Source organism: Ostrinia furnacalis, unplaced genomic scaffold, assembly GCF_004193835.3.
Source record: "Ostrinia furnacalis isolate ACB-3 unplaced genomic scaffold, ASM419383v2 OfSCF7532, whole genome shotgun sequence".
Lineage (NCBI taxonomy): Eukaryota > Metazoa > Arthropoda > Insecta > Lepidoptera > Crambidae > Ostrinia > Ostrinia furnacalis.
In genome coordinates this window covers 480,605-500,750 of record NW_021137771.1, presented here as the reverse complement: position 1 = coordinate 500,750, position 20,146 = coordinate 480,605, and the positions used below count along the sequence as shown (strand labels likewise).

General features: G+C 38.3%; 1 protein-coding gene across 1 annotated transcript; it reads right to left on the bottom strand.

Moving 5' to 3' along the window:
- Positions 1 to 396: 396 nt before the first annotated feature.
- On the bottom strand, positions 397 to 19,908 carry LOC114365038 (V-type proton ATPase 116 kDa subunit a). The gene is made up of 16 exons (XM_028321461.1): positions 19,891 to 19,908; positions 19,163 to 19,287; positions 14,521 to 14,697; positions 12,536 to 12,705; positions 11,543 to 11,723; positions 11,013 to 11,189; positions 10,515 to 10,727; positions 9,999 to 10,149; positions 9,118 to 9,279; positions 8,430 to 8,638; positions 5,919 to 6,028; positions 5,612 to 5,736; positions 4,393 to 4,628; positions 2,696 to 2,906; positions 2,099 to 2,270; positions 397 to 686 (listed from the first exon to the last, which is right to left on the bottom strand). The coding sequence occupies exons 2-16, from the start codon at positions 19,277 to 19,279 to the stop codon at positions 533 to 535; spliced, it is 2,565 nt and encodes an 854-aa protein (XP_028177262.1). The 5' UTR covers positions 19,280 to 19,287; positions 19,891 to 19,908; the 3' UTR covers positions 397 to 532.
- Between the last annotated feature and the right edge of the window lie 238 nt (positions 19,909 to 20,146).

Genomic DNA, 20,146 nt, shown 5'->3' with positions numbered 1-20,146 from the left:
TTAGAGCTATTTATAGTTTTATAGGTTGCCTAGGATCCTGGGATCTTTTGGTATGAAGAGCACGAACATCTAAGCATGATGATTAATAATAATTTTCCGTTGATTATACGAAGACATTCAAACGATTCATGCAAATATTATTGGAAAGTCTACCATTGTGGTCTGTTAATAGGTATGTGTCTTGCATGTGCCATCGACAAAAAAAAAATGCTTAGTGTGAAGCTAAAAAAAATATTTTAAAAAAATCCGTACAAATGAAACAAAATTTCAATTAATAAGATTTAATTCAAATATAAATTATTTATTTATTTTTATTTATTTATTTAGGTATAGATCGTTTCATCCACGAAGACGTGCCCCACCAATTTTTTGTCGAGGGAAGCACGGGATGAGGGTAGTTTGATCCGAGCAATCCGAGCGTCATTATTGTAGTGTGCGTGATTATTTAGCGTGTGCCGATAACATTTAAACATTAGCGGAAGAATGGTGGGGCGCGTCTTCGTGGATGAAACGATCTACATAATATATCCCTCTACACTTTGTGAGACTCCACTGTGTCTTCGGGCTTCGCCCTCTTCTTGCAGATGTTGTCGGCCTTATCATCGCCCTCCGCGCAGATGGTCTTGAAGCTGAAGGGGTGGAACATCCATCCCCGACCCAGGTAGAACTTGCTCATGAATTCAACCCTGGAAAAAAAAAGTGAATAAATCAGGCAAAAATAGCCCATGATTTTCAGTTTGGCCCAAAAATTAACTGGAACTTATCTATAAAACAATTTAGGTGTTCAATAGTTTTAAAATAGATACAATAATAAGGTTGTCTGTTGAAGGTGTAGCGTTTAACTCAGTCGGTACCTGAGGTATGAGACCGGCTCGGGATGGGTGATATAGTTTCAAAATACTGGACTGTCCTGTCGATGACATTGACAGTGAGGCGCCACCGTCAATACCGGATCGCTGGTTAAGATTTTAGCCATGTTGGAAACCATAATATAGTTGAACGATGGTAGCGCCCCCCTGTCATTGAGTTTGGTGGGACAGTTCAGCGTGGGTCATCTATATTATTGACATGACCTGACAGGGCATGCAAATCTGAAGTCATCCTCCAGTGTCGTCCCCATACCTCATTCACTGACTAAGTTAAGCTCTAGAGATGTATAGTATTTTTTTTTAAAGTCTGTTCAGCCGTTTGGAAGACCAGCTACAATATTTGTCTTACAAAGAGAAAATACTGTTAATCAATAATACAAAATAATAAGTTCTTAACGACAAATGATAAAGCATACTAAAATAATAATTGTTTGTAAAAGACATTCGTACACAATGTAGCAGCTTTGATAGCTTCCTGCATACCTAATACGAGGGCTGCACTAAAAGTATCNCGCCCTCGTATTATATTCAATCATTGTCATATTGGAAACCATTACAAAGCTATCAGTTTCAGACCATCGCAATTCCAGAATCCGCCTAAGGCCGATGCAACAGATAGTATTGTGTTTGACATGCCTTTGTATCGATGTCATGCAATTATGACGCTGATGGCTACTGACAACTGACATCTGACGCACTTCGCCGACGAAGCTAGAGATATTCGCTGACGCTGCCTCCAGGCACTCTAAGGCGTTTGGTGCTATCGACATTATCAATGTCTTGGTGCCAAGCAGAATAGGTTCATTAGCTTCACTAGTAGTTCCTAACGGACTTTTACCTTTTCAATAATCTGATTTCAAAACATTTTAAGGTTTCGACAAAAACTATCCAGTGGTTTTATTAGAATTCGCAGATGAAAACTTCTTTCGATTTTCTTTCGGCACTTCTTCTCAGCACCAGCCGCTTTGTTGTTCAAAAGTTGTGGTGTTAAAAGCTATATTAAAAGCCTGAAAAGGGTCTACATACTAATAAATAATTTGTATTTGAGTATTATGACTTGTTCACACGTACCGAGTAAACGGGCGAGACAGTAAAATGTTTACTCGGTCGAGACAGTTGGGTGAGCGAGTCACATACTCGAGCGCTCGGCCGAGCACTTGGCGTAATGTTCATACACACCGAGTACTCGACCGAGAGCACTGTCTCGCTCAAAGACAAAACCAGCTCACCAATGCAGCCGCAGAGTGTGCAAGAAGGCCGACAGCCCCTCCATCACGACCAGGATGGTGACCGTGAAGAAGGCCCAGCAGGCGAACTTGATCGGCAGCAGCACACACTTTATAGTGTTCTCGTAGTCGCGGCCGGCTTGTAAGACCATGTTCCACAGGATATCTGACAGCTCTGAAACATACAATAGTCTTTGTTTCATCATCATCATCATTTCAGCCATAAGACGTCCACTGCTGAACTCCCCCAATGATTTCCACAATGGCCGGTTAGTGGCGGCCTGCAGCCAGCGCCTTCTATCCGCTACCTTTGTCAGGTTGTCGGTCCACCTTGTGGGTGAACGTCCTACGCTGCGATTTCCATTGTGTTTCTTTGTTTGACATATTATTATATCAATACTTGGTTACTTCTACGGTACAGAAGGCAAAACAAGAGCAGAGTAATCTAAGGTAGCCTGTTTCCAAGCCATTTCTATACAGTTGAGGATTTCGAATGCTTGCTTCCATCTATAATCTTTAGGTAAGATTCCGGCCAAGAACTTCCCCGTAGGAGGTAAAAAACCAAATGTGCGTCGACAAAATACCTGTACTTTGTTTTACCTGCATGAGCTAGGGATAGTGCCCACAAACGAAGATACGAAGCAGTATGAGATATGGTGCTCAAAACGAATTCGATGGTGCTGACTCCTTGGTGTATCATCAGCTCTCCAAATGGCTGGCTGTACCTCTCTATGTCAGCCAAAATTTTTTCCTCCGCCTTCTTATCGGATTCCCTTCTCTGCTGATATCGCCGAAAATTGCTTATTTTATTCTGAAACAAAACATTCCTATTCGTACAAAACAAAAAAAAATTACGAAGACATTTTATAAAAGGAAACGTGCTTTATCGTGACACTTAATAACCTATCGGCCAAGAAATTGCGGAAGCAAAGCTGTCTTTTTAACGAAATTGAAAGCTGTAATTTTCGACCGTGGGTGCCAATTTTGTTTTTAATACGACGACGTATTATTTTGGCAAGTTTACTAGTATGAGTGTGTAATGTGTGTTTTAGAAATCAGTCATAGCTCATTACTGTTCTTTTAATTTTAAGGTAGACCGAGTGTGTAGGTAGAACTTTCTAGAAATCACGTAGGCAAAGGAAAATTACAATTTATTGCAAATCTATCAATAAGTAAGGCATTTCTTTTTAAGAGATATTTAAGGAGCTTAAAATGCTCCAAAAGCCGTTTGATGCTGTCCACAGCTAGGGAAAATGAAATGATACGATATTACAAGGTTTCATCAATACAAAGAATAGCAATATAATTTTATTCAGCCTTGCATTTGCAAGTACGATTGCTTTTATTTGACATTTGCAAGCCGCTTAGACTTGAAAATCTATATACAACGTGTCCCAAAATTCAAGGATAAGCCGGCGCCGCAGGAAGAACATAGTCATGACTACTTTAGGAAAAATAAGAAAAAAAATCTATCTCAATTATTTTTTAAGTTACACAATAAATTATGAAATTCGTCGAAAATTGACACCCCTTATGATATTTTACATTACCACGACTACAATTTTTCAAATACTTCTGTTTTTTTATTTGTATCGGCAACTTAAGTAGTGCTGCTGTCCACTCCAATTCTTAAAACCCCCAGAATCCTTGCAGTTTTTACACAAAAGTTAATCAAAATATGATATTTCCTTAAAATTTTGAACGATTTTTACGTTCACTCCACTTTGACTCGTCATTTTGTAAAAAAACAGTATGAATTTTACTGCGGCAAGTTTTTTATAAAGTTGACGCAACTATTCAAGATTCCAAAATGGTATAATACTCTAAGAAAACTAGTCGCAAAAAAAGATTGCGTACCATTTTTACAAGCACTTCGCTCGTTAGTAGTATGGGATAAATCTTGCAACTAAATTTAAAACCAATTCTCCTCAACCAATTGAGCTGAAACGAGTTTGAAGCGTTCATGAGCAAACATTGCAGTTGAATATTCAAGTTCTGAATTTGATTATTGATGAATAATAAAATAAATCCTACTAGCTCGATTGATGGTTTCATTTAATTTATTTAAACCAGGTTACCTATAATAATATTTTTTCGTTAATTTATGAAAATATCAAATTAGCCCGTAATCCTGAATCCTGATACATAAAGTTAGCCTATTAATTTAACACAGGTACGACTGTACTCAGTGTTGCACTATCAAATGCAATTGACGCGCCTCTATGCCAGGGTTTTTATGTTCCTGGTCAGGCTATAAATACATTTTGATCAGCTCGTTGTGTATTCAGCATGCTTACCAGAGCTGCATCCCTTCTCTTTTTGTTCTGGCGGACAAGGTACAATGGGGTACCGAATAGCAGTACCGGGACGCACAGACCAGCAGCTGCTACCAAACCCAGCTGGAACTCCCGCTGGATCTCAAACATGTAAGCCTCACAGTCCTCTTCCAGCGGTTTGGTCTTGCTGAGCAAAACCATGTCGATGAAGAGAATTAAGATCTGGGGAGCGCATCCTGGAGTCTTTACTATGTTTGCTGTAATGATGATCATTGTAAATTATTAATACTTCTACTGCAATACAAGATAACTCGATAACAACTGGCGAGTTCTCTCATAATTTTGAACTCATCACGTCATATACCTACATAGTTTCTAGATGCTAGGTATATTAAATCAAAATGAAGTTGGTACAAATTAATTTCCACGATATTTTAGTATACAAAAAGAGGAGTTCTTAAAAATACAATAGATCACCGAGTTCTGATACTCGATGACAAATTCAGTCTATAAAATAACTGTGTACCTACGTAATTGTGAGATTTTTTAAAAATTCACCCACCTATAATTACGCTTAACCCCAAATTGACTACACTGCAAACATTATAAAAATAAATTGGTCTGGTCAACAAACAGACAAGAAAGATAAGGGTCTGGTTTCCTAGCACTTAGCGTCAATATTTACAGAACTCCTTGAGCATGCAAACTCCTAAGTGCCACTTTAAAAAGTGACTCCGATACTTACCTAGTTCCCGAAGAACGTACGATGAAGTTTTACTGTGTCAAATCAAATTACGCGGTCGGATCAGGAGTTGTTTGAGCCAAGGGCACACAGTTAAAGTAACTAAGCGCTAGTTATCTTGGCTTAAATAAAGTTATATCATTCTATAGGGTTTTTAGTTTGACGTTTTAAAACATACAATATGCATCTGAGAATTGACCACGGTTATTGCAATTAAAGAGGACAGATAACACTAGAACTACATTAGCGTTGAAGGACTGGTTGTGGTGGTTAACGCTACCTAGTTAGTACCAACCAATCCAACCATTCATCAACATTCAGGTTTAAAGATGTTATTAGATGCTGAAATATCGCCTTCGGCTGACCAACGCGAGTGTGTATGCAGTCTTAGAACCAAATAGCGAACTACATTAGCGAACTTGACATAGTTGTCCCCTCTTATCGAAATTTTTTTTTTACTTAATCATGAAATCTTTATGAACGTAAGGTAATACTTACTTTCTTTAGCGCCGTAAGTGAACCATTTGAAGAAAATCATGAAAACCAACCAGAAGAAAATGCACGTCAAAAATAATATTTGCGGTATGAATTCCAAGACAATTGCATAGTAGCGTTTGAAGTACCTGAAAAAAATCAATGAGAGAGTACGAAAAAATTTTTTTAAGGTTTTCCATAGGACTGAGGCCAAAAATCTAAGTGAGTGAATGATTTTGATACTTTATTGTTTGCTTCAAAAATTTTTTATTATTTTAGGAAATACTTTTCGAAAGTTAACAAACAAAATAAGTTTTGCAACAAAACTTACATGTGATCAAACAAACTCAAAACAATCCCAAATATCATGTGCACGACACCGACTATGATGGAGAGCTTCATCTTGATGGAATTTGTCACCATGATGTGATTTGCTGATAGCTAAAAGTCATACAAATTACTTCATGAAATTGTTAAAAAAGGAAAAGTGACATTTGGCCCGGTTTCCAGCCGAAGAGAGCTGAGCAGTGAGCAGAGCGTAGCAAAGCGGAGCAGAGCGGAGCAGAGCGGAGCAGAGCGGAGCAGAGCGGAGCAGAGCGGAGCAGAGCGGAGCAGAGCGGAGCAGAGCGGAGCAGAGCGGAGCAGAGCGGAGCAGAGCGGAGCAGAGCGGAGCAGAGCGGAGCAGAGCGGAGCAGAGCGGAGCAGAGCGGAGCAGAGCGGAGCAGAGCGGAGCAGAGCGGAGCAGAGCGGAGCAGAGCGGAGCAGAGCGGAGCAGAGCGGAGCAGAGCGGAGCAGAGCGCAGCAGAGTGAAGAAAAGTCGGGCGGACGAATGTTTCTATAGAATTTGACAGCGGCAGAAGGCGGTGCGGAGCGGAGCTGTGCGGAGCGGATGAGAGAAGTGGAAATAATAATGAAACCTGATTGATTATTCAAAACAATTTTCCGCTTTGCTCCGCTCCACTCAGCCTTGGTGGAAACCGGGCCTTAGGATTTTGTACGATTTCAGTGCTGAAACTAAGTTAAAATTTTCAGCCTCTTGTTTCAAAATTTTACAAATTAAGTACAATAATTTACTGTACCTAGGTACGCTTACAGTTTTATTAACGTTCCACGTTTTCATTTTCTTTTTATAAAATTATCTTTTTATCCCTTTACCCACTTGGTACTAGCGTTCTTTTAAAAGGACACCATTTTTACATAAATATTTTTACTAATGTGGGTAGTGTAAACAATTTTTATGTGTAAAATTTGAAAGATGAGGTGTGTCGCAGTACTGTCCAAGTCTTATAAGTACACTGACGTAAATATCTATAAAGTTTTAGAGCGATTGTTTTGAGATAAATTTATCATGACTGATTTAAGGTAAGTGATAGAAAAAGTCAATTCCGTAACAAGTGGGATGATTTATAGTGTGAATGTGATTTAGGAATATAAGGGTTTTTCAACCTAGAAATTTTTGATTAAATTTTTAGACCTAGCTAGTTAATTTACGCAGTGCGAGAAGCGCTAATTAATTCATTAAGTTGGTCACTCATTGCGAGCAATCACGTGTAACGTTAAACAAAGGGCGTGCACGCATGTAATTGACTAGATGACTGGGCAGTCAATGGATCAAAGTTAATACGATCTTAATTAGGACGGCACATTACCTCCTTGACTGGCAATACTAAATAGACCCTTAATGCCAACAAGCGTGTGTCTATAGAACTACTAGACTTAGAGGCCAACCAGGCATGATTATGAACTAGACTGCGATACGTCTCTACAGTGATAATCTAAAATATAACTCAAAGGTGACTCACTGACTGACTGACATAGTGATCTAAAAACGCACAGCCCAAACCACTGGACTGATCGGGCTGAAATTTGGCATACAGGTAGAGTAGATGTTATGACGTAGCGGATGCTAAGAAAGGATTTTATGAAACTCCACTCCTAAGGGGGTAAAACGGGATCCACGCGTAGGATGTCGCGGGCGGCGGCTAGTTATGTAAATAAGACTGTGTAGTTCATGCTTCACTAATGGGCTAAAAAGCGGTTTTTAGTGTACTGTTATAATATTTAAATATAATATAAAGATAATAAAAAATAATTTCTTGACTGATTGGATATGATCACACTTTATTTCTAATAAATTAATATTACATAGCTTACGATTATTAACTATCTTGTTTTTGTAAAATGATCTTTGAAGATTATGTTTGAAAGAGGGTCTATTTACTGTAGGTGAGTTATTCATAACATAATTTGCGACGTAAATGACGTAAAAGCTATCATGCATTGCGGTGAGCTCACCATTAACACTTTTCTACCCATGATACACTATTGTTGTTAATCTTGCTAAAAATAATCATGTTTTTAAAATCCTTTAATGGATTTCACTTAATTCTGAGTAAAAAGGTTTTGTGCTATAAATGTCCAGTGCCGACCCTTTGTCGTGTAGTTTCCGCGAGAATGGTCCATGGTGGTCTGCATCGATGGCTTTCTACAACCTTAATCAGGTCGACGGTTCTGTGAGCAACTCTTTCTTATACTTTACCTTATTTTTAGCATTAGTAATCAAAGTTAAATCATTTTCCGAGAAATAAAGTGGTTTTCTGATGTTAATAACAGCGTAGTTTCTTGGCCTAATTGCCGATTTAAAACGAGCATGGCTTTATCAATGTGAAGAAATAAAGAGGTATCCTATTGATTTTAAAAATCTAACACGTTAGGTATCCAAATGAAAGTATTAGTTTTCACCGTTCAAGGTCGTGGATTTGTCTCCTGGCGATCGTTTTTGCCTTTTAAGTAAATCATGTTGTATGAGAAACGACTTGAATTTTTTAAATCGGTAACTTACCGCCCATATCGGGTCTATTCCAAACCAGTACACTTTACGTGTGTCCAAGCTAGGATTCAGGTCGAGCTGCTCAAAGTCTGCAAGTTCAGTTCTGGTGTAGTGGTTCAACCAGTAAGAGCCCATCATGTTGAAAGGTTTTGAGAAACAATCGTTGTAAATAAACCCAGCGTAGATTGAGAACATGCCCATCATCAGAATCACATAACGGCCTGAGATAAAAAGAACATTAAATTGTGATTTTGCATTTTTATTTGTCACACTTTTTGTGGGTACAACTACAGTTATGGTAACTATATTGAGTCATTTCCTGTGGTATTCTTTTTCTTCTTCCTCGGTCCCTCACTGATGAGGATCGCGACCACAGATAGCGTTCCTCCATAGACTGCGGTCATAAGTTGTGTGGACCGCACAACTGCTGCGGTATGGAGCGGCGCAAAACGGGGTAACGTGACGTAACAGAGCTGTCCACGGCACACAAGTTCGATGACGTATCAAAAACAACTCTGTACCGCTCTACTACCGCATACACGGACTGTGTTACGCTATACCTGTTCAGTGTGTTGTTTCAGATGCTTATTATTAATTTTAATGTGTCTAATTCCATGATGTTCTCTTTGATCAACGTAATCATTTTAAACATTTATTGATAATCAAATGACTGTTAGTAATGCTGTTCTGGATCACTTACCCCCAAAAAATATTTTCCAGATTTCGTTGGTGGATCTCTGCGCCATCAATTTCTTTTCATCCACCACCATCCATATGCCAAACATTAACATGATCAACCCATGGCCGATGTCAGCGAACATCAGTGCAAAGAGAAATGGAAAAGTAATCAGCGTGTATAGCCCTGTAAAATAGTTCTGTGAATTATAAAGTATAAGTAAAAGCGTACTGAAAAACAGCGTGGGGCGTCCACTTTGTTGGTGGACAACATCATAAAGGTAGCAGTAAGGCGCTGAATGCAGGCCACTACCAAACGAAAATCATGGAAATCATTGGGGGAGGCTTATGTTCAGCAGTGGACGTCCTAAGACTGAAATGATAATGATGATGTAGAAGTATAAGGCATCTTCAGCTTTAGCTTTCGTTATGTCCGGAAAAGGTCAGACGGACGAGATACCGTAGCTGCGTAGTCATATTTTTAAGTTACGACGGCGACCCTGGTAGCCTTTGGCCAGCTCTTAAGAGAGTTGTAGAACTTGCAGAGTCAGACCAAAGGCCAGGATAAGTTAGTTTAGCTTAACTCGCATAGCTGACGCAGTTTTCCATAGTTTGTGTACCATACAAAGAGAAACTGCGTCAGCCATGCGCATTTTCCGTCGGGAAATGCTTTGCGCATACTCACTGGCTGATGGGGATGGTCAGTGGGTTATATGTGGGACTCTCCCCGCCAGAAGACCCCCACTAAAACCCGACAGTATTATCTCTCTCAAGCTAGGAGCTAAGCCAAACTAACTTATCTTTGTTCTTGATGTAACATGACATGAGCTAACTATAACCACCAATGTTAGATATTTGATACCCCCTAAAATCGGCTAACCTTTAACACGTGAAGCGTAGTATTACCTGGATTAAGCTCTCTGTAAGTGGACTCGCCATATGCGTTGATAAGATTTTGAAATCCGTAAGTAAATTTATTGGTGCGATGATACGTCGGAGGCTTTGCGTTAGTTTCCGTTTTTGACATAAACGATGGCACGGTAGTACCGACTGATTGCTGAAATGATTGAATGGGGTTGATAGTTATAAGAACCTGCATAAACAAAATCATTGCCTCATTTGAAACAGCAAGAGAGAACGGCCGATTTTTTAATTGTATTAATAAAAACGGGCGTTTTTATGTTTAGTCGATTACACATAAAGATAACTAATGTGGTTGTAAAAAGTATAATATTTTGCAACAAAAATGCTGTGAACTGTGTTTTCAGAGATAGGCTATAATGGCCTATCGCTAGCAAAAACTAGGATATGTAGAGCATAAATTCACTTAAAGTGATTTACTTTAAAATGGGTATTAACCACGTAGTGAGGTTAGGCTGTAAGTTAAAAGTTTAAGCCAATATTTTTTACGGAAAAACTTACCGATGTAATCTCCAAACTATCTTGTACGAGCCGCAAATCTGAATCGGGGACCCAGCATTGACCGATCAGGCAGTTCTTTGTTATGTCCAGGTTGAAGAGATTTAGATTGTGGTATATGGCCTTGGCTTTCTTCACTTGGATCATCCACGTGTGCCACTGCCGAGCTATCACTCGTAACGCTTTGCATCTATGGTAGTGCGTCTTTTTTATCACCTACAAGATTTATTTAAAATGAGTATGGAATAAGATAAAAAAATAAGGATTTGTTCAGGTTTTTACGGCGGAGGAAATGAAGAAATCCTTTTGGGGTGTAATTTTTAGTCACTAAAGGTTCCATGATTTCTGGAAGCAAGAAAAAATTCTCTGTATCTTACGTGTCCTACAAACGTAAATACTTTTTATTTACAGAAACATTAGCAAATCTGATATTTTAGTGCCAGATACTGAAACAGTAATTTTTAAATGACATTTGATGGTGCAAATAAAATTCCTATAAACCTGTTCCAAATCGAGGATCCGGTAACCAATCTTGGCGATCATTTCCATTCTCTCATCGAAGGTCTTCGGACATGGGTAGACGTTCACACCAAACCCGCTGCATACCTTCTGCATGCGGTTATTCAGTTCTTCCCCTTGGCAAATTGCAAGAAACGCCACCTTTCGTATTTCTTGGTTCTAAAAAGGTAAATGCTGGATCGGGATATGTTACTATATTATCACAAAAACTGTCATCACAAAAGTACAAAAATCATCATTCTGACTTCCATAATTCCCACCATTAATTAAGTCGTCTATACAGAGCCTAAAACATTCTGGCGTAATAAGACACCATGTGGCGTAGCACCTCGATAAATATATTAAAAGCCTAACTCAGTCATTGGATACATGAGATACACAATGGATATTGAGTTTTTACACGAAAAAATACTACGATCCAATGCACAGTCTTCATTGACTCTCCATTTACACTTACAACTTGGTAGTCCATTTGGGAATGTACTGAAAATCAAGTTAATTTGATGACTTACAGTTTTCGGGTCTTGAATCAATTTATCATGGCTGGCCTGTCGGTAGTAGATGTTGCCACGAGAGATCCTCCACAGCATCATCTCGAAGGGGAAGCTTCTGCTGCGTCTGACCACTCCCGTGAAGATGACCAGCTGGGCTCCCAACTGGCCTTGTTCTACCAAACGTGGAGATTTGCTGCTGCTGTGAGGATAGAATAAGATAAGTATCATCTCTTTTCTCGAGCGGTAACCACGGGCTGGAAGGCGTAGCGTTGGCAGGCCTCCTACTAGGTGGACCGACGATCTTATAAAGGTCGCGGGAAGAACCTGGATGCGGGCAGCGCAGGACCGTTCATTATGGAAAGCCTTGGGGAAGGCCTTTGTTCAGCAGTGGATGCCATTTGGCTGAAACGAACGAACGAATATCTCTTTTAGTGAATATGCAGAACAAGAGTCGATAATTTGGCTTTGCTATCAGCGTCTGCTGTGGTATAACGGTACTTATATTTTTACGACCAAACAACAAGGTCGGGTCGTAATCGAGGGCATCTTGCTGTCATGGTTAAGTCGAGTAAGTCAAGACTTTTCAGCATTGTCGTTGCTTTTCCGTGGAACTTATTAGACAGCTGTATCATTCAAATAATTCAGAATCCCAACTAATATTATAAATGCGAAAGTAACTCTGTCTGTCTGTCTGTCTGTCTGTCTGTCTGTCTGTCTGTCTGTCTGTCTGTCTGTCTGTCTGTCTGTCTGTCTGTCTGTCTGTCTGTCTGTCTGTCTGTCTGTCTGTCTGTCTGTTACGCTTTCCCGCTTAAACCTCGCAACCGATTTTGATGAAATTTGGCATAGAGATAGTTTGAGTCCCGGGAAAGAACATAGGATAGTTTTTATCCCGGTTTTTGAAACAGGGACGCGCGCGATAAAGTTTTTCTGTGACAGACAAAATTCCACGCGGGCGAAGCCGCGGGCGGAAAGCTAGTTAGTCCATAAATTGTCAGAAAATGTCTAATTTACCTTTTATCTTTGTTTAACAAAGATTCCCGTCTAAATTCCGTGTCCCCCAACAGAGGTCCGATTTGGTCAAGCACGTAATACATCTCGGTTAGTTCCACGTAATTCTTCAGCAGGTTGACGTGGTTAGTCGACATTTCCACGATGTCGTCCTCCCATTTTTCTAGTATGTTCTGTACAAATTAAAGTCAAATGGAATATCAAAAAGGACCCAGCTAAAAACGTGTGGAAAAACCGTTGAACAATAGTATTTCCAGTACATAGGTAATTGCCTATTTTTGAAATTCGAGATTGGTTTTGAAATAATTTTCATAAGTGAATACTATGAACTATGTAATCTTAATTTTTTGTTATGGAAAGTATTGGAAAAATAATACTTCTTATATTATGGTTAATTAATTTTGATTTATTATAAATAGCAGCGTAGACGCAGACATAGTTGAAAAACATTTATTTTATAAATAAATGTCTTTGAACCCGAATATCTGTCTCCAATTAGTCAATGTGGGCGAATCTCTAGGTAGGCAACCATGGAACTGCTAGTCCTAGGCGGCCTGTCTCATGGATTTAAGATACTTTTATAGCAAGCCTGACAAAAGTTCAATGAATTGGGTAGGATTTGACACCATTTCCCAATAATTCTAAAGCACAACTTTTATAAAAAGACACTTCTTTCTGGTCTTAAAAACTTAATTAATTTTTAATTACCTGTAAATTACGATTTTTGGTTGCATTATAATTGAAAAAAGTATTTTCATTGAGTTGATAAAATTGTGACGTCACATGCTAGTATTGCCGTACAAAATCTATGGGAGAGTGTCGTTTTGACAGTTTTAAAAAGTACGTCAATTGATTGGTGGTGTCAAATACCCTATTGCAAAGAACGGTCGTGCTTAGGCGGCTTGGTGACAACGCTCACGAAATTTTCACCTGGCAATCCGCTTACTGTGGAGGTAAATGCACTACCACAATCTAGCGAGACCGAAGCGAGTCGCCTGAGGGGTAGGGTCTATTCGAACACGTAGTGCCTTTTTCGTGCCTGCCCAATTAAATAATGTAAGGACTTGAAAGGGAAATCTTTTTAAAAATCATGTTGTAATAAACTATTGTAGTGAACGTCATTTGGCTGAAACGAACTAAACGAAACTAAGACTGGCAAACCCATTTCATTTTCACAAAAATTGATAGCCTGTGTGCGTCGCACAATGCAAGACAATCACTTTCAAATTGACTGAAAATAAAACAACTGTGCGTCGGTTACGTCACTTTTTGTCTAACTACAACGACCCGTCCTATCAGTAACATTGACAGGGAGGCGCCACCATCAATACCGGATCGCTAGTTCCGATTTTTGTCATGTTGGAAACTATACAGTTGAACGATGGTGGCGCCTGCCTGTCAATGAGTTTGGTGGGACATTTCAGTGTAGTTCATTATATATCTCTAAAATATTTTACTTACTGACTACTGATATTTATATTTTAAAGCATTACCAGGCCTGTTCATCTCCGCGAGTTTGCATGGAAAACAAAACACGCGCGACGGCACCTACTGGGATATTTAATCGACAGGACACCCATCTGGACCCATTTGCATTGTAAAGACAATAAACATATTTGATGGAAAGTAGAAAAAAAAACGGTGGTGTAATTAATACTGTGCAGTATTTTAACTGCCTGAATAATAATAGAAACAAAAAATATATTCATGCTTATTCATGCATTTCACGCACCCACCATTTCCATTCCACCATTTTCCGCAGTTTGGCACCTCACGTCACACATCATTTTGCCGAAGTCAGCCCTATGGCTTCAGCGCAGTACCGATCACTGATGTTTGTCAAGAAAATGGTGCTCGACTCTTGAGAAAAGCTAAATTACACCATAATATTATTGTTAAAACGACATTGAGCATACAATTTTTTAAATACCTTCACGAAGAAAATCTTCTGTACGAAGTACCTACTTATTATTATTCTGTGGCATTACCTCAAAGTGTAGCATTTCATTCGGGTGCAAGGCTCGAGGTTCTTTGTCATGTCTAACAACTTCTATGTTATCTTTAATCATTTCAGATTCCATGTAGCGCAGTTTGCGCTCCATTTCTGCGCATCGACACAAGTCCGCTACGTATTGTTTTTGGAAGGGCTGTACATCTGCATTTAACTGAAAGAGATTTATATGAGAAATGTGTTATTTGCTTTATTATGGGGCTTCCTTACGATGGCAGTAGGCTTAATGCCCGTTTTCACCATCAATCCCTAATTTTTATGTGAACCCTATGAAAACCAATTTCCTGTTATGTGTTACCATAGGGGTCAATTAAAAATTAGGGATTATGGTGAAAACACACTTAAGTTAAAAAGAAAGTGGTGGCTCTGTGTCTTTATAAATACGACGCCCGCGCCTATTTTAAAACGACAAGAGCATGATAAATTCGTTCCACAGAGGAAGAGCAGCCTTAAATTCACTAGCTTAAAAATGAAAATATGATACAAGGATAATAGCGCATCCTTGAATGTTGTACCGTAGTAGCGTAGTGGCACCAATGATCGACACTTTAAGGAGATATTGGGTTTCTTATTAAGATTAAAGGTCATTTAGTCATCTTTAAACCAAAAGTAACGATTGAGCATGATAAAGNTGAATCAAAAAATAAAGTGTCGGTCATTGGTCCTTGTCGGTCATTGGTGCCACTACGTTACGCAAGTAGTATATATTTTGACTATTTGTGTGCGCGCTTTGCATCAAGTTCTGCGATTTGTTTCAGTTATGACCTAAGAGTAAGCGCATACTTTATTCACTATCTAAACTCTACAGTAGTTTTGCGACGCCGAGAAACAGTCGTAGAAGTAATTTTATAGTTTTTTTTACAAAGAGTTTAATTATAAAAAAAAGCTCTTTTGTAAAATCACAATCCTTTCAAGTTCCCAAGTGACCCCAAGTCTATTACTTAAACATTAACACACACAAGTTTATTAGAAATGGAATTGCGTCCGGGGCCTGCGTAATTTTCTTCTTTGTCAAGAAAACGCATTGGATTTCTTTATAAACAGTGTCATTGTGGAACTACAGAAACAGATAATAAGAAAAGAAATATATGTTTCAATTACCACTTAAAGGTTTTATTTAGTCAAACCAATTCATTATCCTAACATAATAATTAAAATTACTAAGTTACCAAAATAATTGGCACGGAGTATTTTGGGTGACTCGTGTTCCTTATCTTTTGGTTATTATTCTAATTAGCATGACCTTATTGTCCATTATAATTTATTATTTCATGTTTCGTGAAATATTCCAATAGATTAATCTATTAGAGGCTTAGTAAGCTAATAGCTTCCACGTGTCGCGTCAGTAAACAAAAATCTTCAACATTGTTTTTAGCTGAATTATAAGTAATTTTAATTGTAATGTAATATAAGTTGAAATAATTTAATGTGGTTAAGGCTGACCTAAAACAATATTTACTAAGCTAAGTTAGCTCATTACAAGTATCTTTATCAGTCAGATAAATTGTAAATAGGTTATACCTGGTAGGTCACAGCAAGAGCAAGAGAATAAAAATTCGAACAAACATTTTTAACACTGTGCAAAATGTATTTAGAACCATTTTCTTCATTTCATGTACTAAAATACTGGTATTTACTTAGTTCGTACCCACAAACTTCTACTTAAAAATGCAGGGACGTATTTTTTTCTTTTTCCTTTACACTATTCATGCCAACTAGTTCGAAAACTTTGCAGTGACAAACTTTACTTGCTGAATTGAAATGGCTGTTCGGAGTTAACATTCGTGTTTTGAAAGCTATATCCTTATTAATTTCAAGATTATCCACATGGCCAAGCAAAGTCCAGTGCTCGTTGACTCATTTATTTGTTAGTCCGAACCAGTGAGAGCATTCCGCTTTGAGCTATTTTCATTAACTTTAGTGCTTAGGCTAACCGAAAGGGTACCGAATGATTCTGCAACAACTATTTCCCAACCTTGTTCAATGTTGTTAGGAGTTTGTTACATTTAGAACTTATTAAACATTCACGTCATATGACTAGTGGCAGACGGTTACCGCCAAAGAGATCGCTCATAAAAGATGGTGAGACGATTTTGACCAAACTTGTAGGGACTGAGAGTCGAATGACTATTAATAGGAATCTGTGGGTGAGTTTGAGAGAATTTTCCCAACTGTGGGATGGTTCAAGTTAATTCGTAACAAAATACGCCATTGATAAGCTGTTGGACACTTTTTGTCTAGGTTTTATTTCTACGAGGGACATAAAATCCAATTTGTGCTGTATATTTGTTTTATTAATTTATTCCCACTTTTGCTTGGCCATGGCAGACTTAAATCAACCAATTGTAAGATAACTTTTAAAAAAAAATATAAAACCGACTTCAAATGCGTGAACACAAATAATACCTATTCAACAAAAAAATAATCGTTCAAATTGGTTCATAATCGGCGGAGATATTGCGTATAAAAAAGTTCATCCCCAATTTTCCACCCTTGGGGGTTGTTTTTTTTAATATTAAATTTAAATGGGACCACCCTTGAGGTATTACCTATACGCCGAAAAAAGATTTGTTCAAATCGGTTCATAATTGGCGGAGTTATCGCGTAACAAACATAGAAAAAAAAAACATACGGGTCGAATTGAGAACCTCCTCAAGTCGGTTGAAAATAAACTACTCCCGTGATTTTGTGCTTTGGAGGGTACGCTAAGCCGTTGCCGGTTGGATGAAACCAAGTCTGAGGCGTATGGAGGATCACAAAATCCGATAACAGGGTTGAAACTTCAGTCATTGTAACCCTCACGATACTTTTAGATGAATTAGGTACTTTTTAACCCCCCTTTTTTAACCCCTTGGATATTAATTAATAACAACTGAAAGAATATTGTGGCGATAGCCACTCGATCTGTTACAGCTGCGCTCTCTCTCTGAACTTTAAGGTTCAGTTGCACCACCACCCTTACTTTTGACAGTAACTTTAGCCATAACTGATGTTTTTTGTTTGGAGTTTATCAGACTTTTGACGTTTGTTATAATTAAGTAAGATGGTGCAACCCAGCCTAAAAAGTATTTTATGGAAAATAAAAAAATACTAAAAGAAAACGAACCCTGAATTTTATTAAAAAGTTCAGTTACCATTTCTTCACACCAAGTCATGAATGTATTTTGTGCATAGTATGCACTGAATATTCTACAAATGCTTAACATCTTAGTGAAAACAAGCACCACCCTCACAGATGTAAGCGTCTTAAAATTTCCGTGTTCACTTCTGAACAATTCACCTAACATACTTTGATTCACGTGCGAGTTGTCCTCACAAATCGTATCAAAATAAGCCACCTAGGTACACCGCACTCCTGCATTGTGCCACTGAGACACCTGGGGATCTATCTGACAATAAGAGAGAGCTCACAGACGAGCGACATTACGTCGGCGACAGCTTGCAATAGTGGTAGGCGACGGTCAGCGTCATAACATATTCATGTTACCGGCAATGTGAACCTGAATTATAATTCAGGTATTCTATACAATACTTGTAATCTAAAGAATGCCTGGAGTATTTAAGCAATGTATAAAATAAATAATAAACATCTGTGGACAATTTCACACAGTGCCATTCTAGCCCCAAATTAAGCAATTAATATGCCTGTTATAAATGGGTGCTAGCTTAACGGATATCGTTCGTTTCAGCCAAATGACGTCCACTGCTCCAAAGGCCTCCCCCAAGGGTTTCCACAATGAACGGTCCTGCGCTGCCCGCATCCAGGTTCCTCCCGCGATTGTTAACAGATTATACTAATAAAATTATGAATACTATTTTCCATTACATACTTTATAGAATACCTGCAAGCCCACCGGCAAAGTGTAAATTTTCTTTTGACCTCTATTTATTAAGATAGCTACTCCGTTGGATAATCGTAAAGTGGTCGACAAAATATATCTGTCGTCAGCGATTGTCGGCGACTGTCGCCGACTTAAGTTGCCGATATACTGTTGCTCGTATGTGAGCTCCCAGAGTAGTGTTGAATAGAAGGGCTTTCTTGTTTACGGAATTTACAAGACTAACAAAAGAAACCTTTATTTATACCGAGGTGAGAATATTGCATTAAATATTTGCCTTGCAAACTTTACCTGGAATTTGCTAAGTAGTATTTCTAGTTTCGCCAGAACCTAATTTAAGTTTTGTGACTATGTTCTAGAATAATTTGGAAATAAATGTCTCTCAGCTAATTGTATTAAAAGATTAAAATTGATGGTTGTTTAATAAGGATCAATTATAGTTAGGTAGACTTGACAGATAGGGTTATAGAGTTGGTAATAGTGTTATTGAAAGGAGTCGATTAATTATATTTATAAAGTATTTATTAAGATATTAAAAGTATGTTTAATTATAATGTAAAAGACGCAATTTAACTGTACCAACTGTATTTTTAAGGATATTACGTAAATTCCTGAGATAAATTCTTAAAAATAAAACGTCCACGTGACATGACAATTTAGGTGACTATGGCGGGTTTTCCTACATTTTTTGAGGTCTCTATGTCCACAAGACACCTAAATATACTCGAACTTTGGAAGTTTATGAAGGAAACTTGTTAAATAAAAAAGGTTAATACTTACATCCAAAAACTGGACACAGCCCATCTCGCCAAGTTGCGAGAGAGTCTCAAAGCCGGCCTCTCGTTGGAGATACATGTCACACAGCGTCATCAAGTCACTGCGCAGCATACACCCCATTGTGAGCTCTGAAATTAACCATTCCAGCCCTTGGGTGTACTCATTGTTATGCTTCAACCACACCAACGCGTGCATATCGCTATCGCCGGCGTGATCATAGGCCAATGACAAGTCGCGCGGACTGTCATGGGTCGCGCGACCTGTCATTGGCCTATGATCGCGCCGGCGATGGCGATCTGCACGCGTTGGTGTGGTTGAAGCTTAAGTCTGAACTCACAGGCAGAGTCTGATGAAAAGCGAAACCAGCTTGGTAGCTCATGGCCTAAGGGGTGCTATTAGTGGCGTCCCTCGATTGACCTGCTCATTATCGATATCATTAGTATCGTAACAAGATCCTAACTGATTTCCGATTACATAGAAACCATGGACTATTTTAATGTTCTACTCTTTATTAATATAGATAGTATCACTAGTCATAAGTACCTACTCTTTATTTATGTAATAAATAACCATTATTAAAGGGACCGAGTGGTCATTACATTTGTCTTTCAAGTTCATGGTTCTTAAAATTACAATTTTTGAGCATTTTGTGAGAGATAAGTTTCTTCGAAAAATACCCTCAATATAAGTGATAAATAAAATATTTTGTAAGTTATACATAATATACTTACATTTTATCAGAATCCTGCAGTTATCAAAACAAAACAAATAAACTTTTCGTGTTTGCAAAATATTAACATGACAGGCTTTTGACACCAAACATTCAAACATTTCGCACCACAGAGAAAAAGTTTTTAAAGCATCGACGAAAAGAGGATTGTCAAATCAATCCAAATATTTTTTTACGATAGGAAAAAACAAAAACAGCTCTACCTCTACAGCAATAATATGATTTATCATTTAAATGAACTGAAGTTCATATTAAAA

What these genes read in the sequence shown, in the direction of transcription:
- LOC114365038 (XM_028321461.1), bottom strand. Translation starts at nt 19,279, where the DNA reads ATGGGGTGTATGCTGCGCAGTGACTTGATGACGCTGTGTGACATGTAT. An exon ending in TTGTTAAACAAAGATAAAAG is followed by an intron (nt 11,724 to 12,535) that starts GTAAATTAGACA and finishes CTATCCTCACAG; the next exon opens with CAGCAGCAAATCTCCACGTT. An exon ending in GGATCCTCGATTTGGAACAG is followed by an intron (nt 10,728 to 11,012) that starts GTTTATAGGAAT and finishes TAAATCTTGTAG; the next exon opens with GTGATAAAAAAGACGCACTA.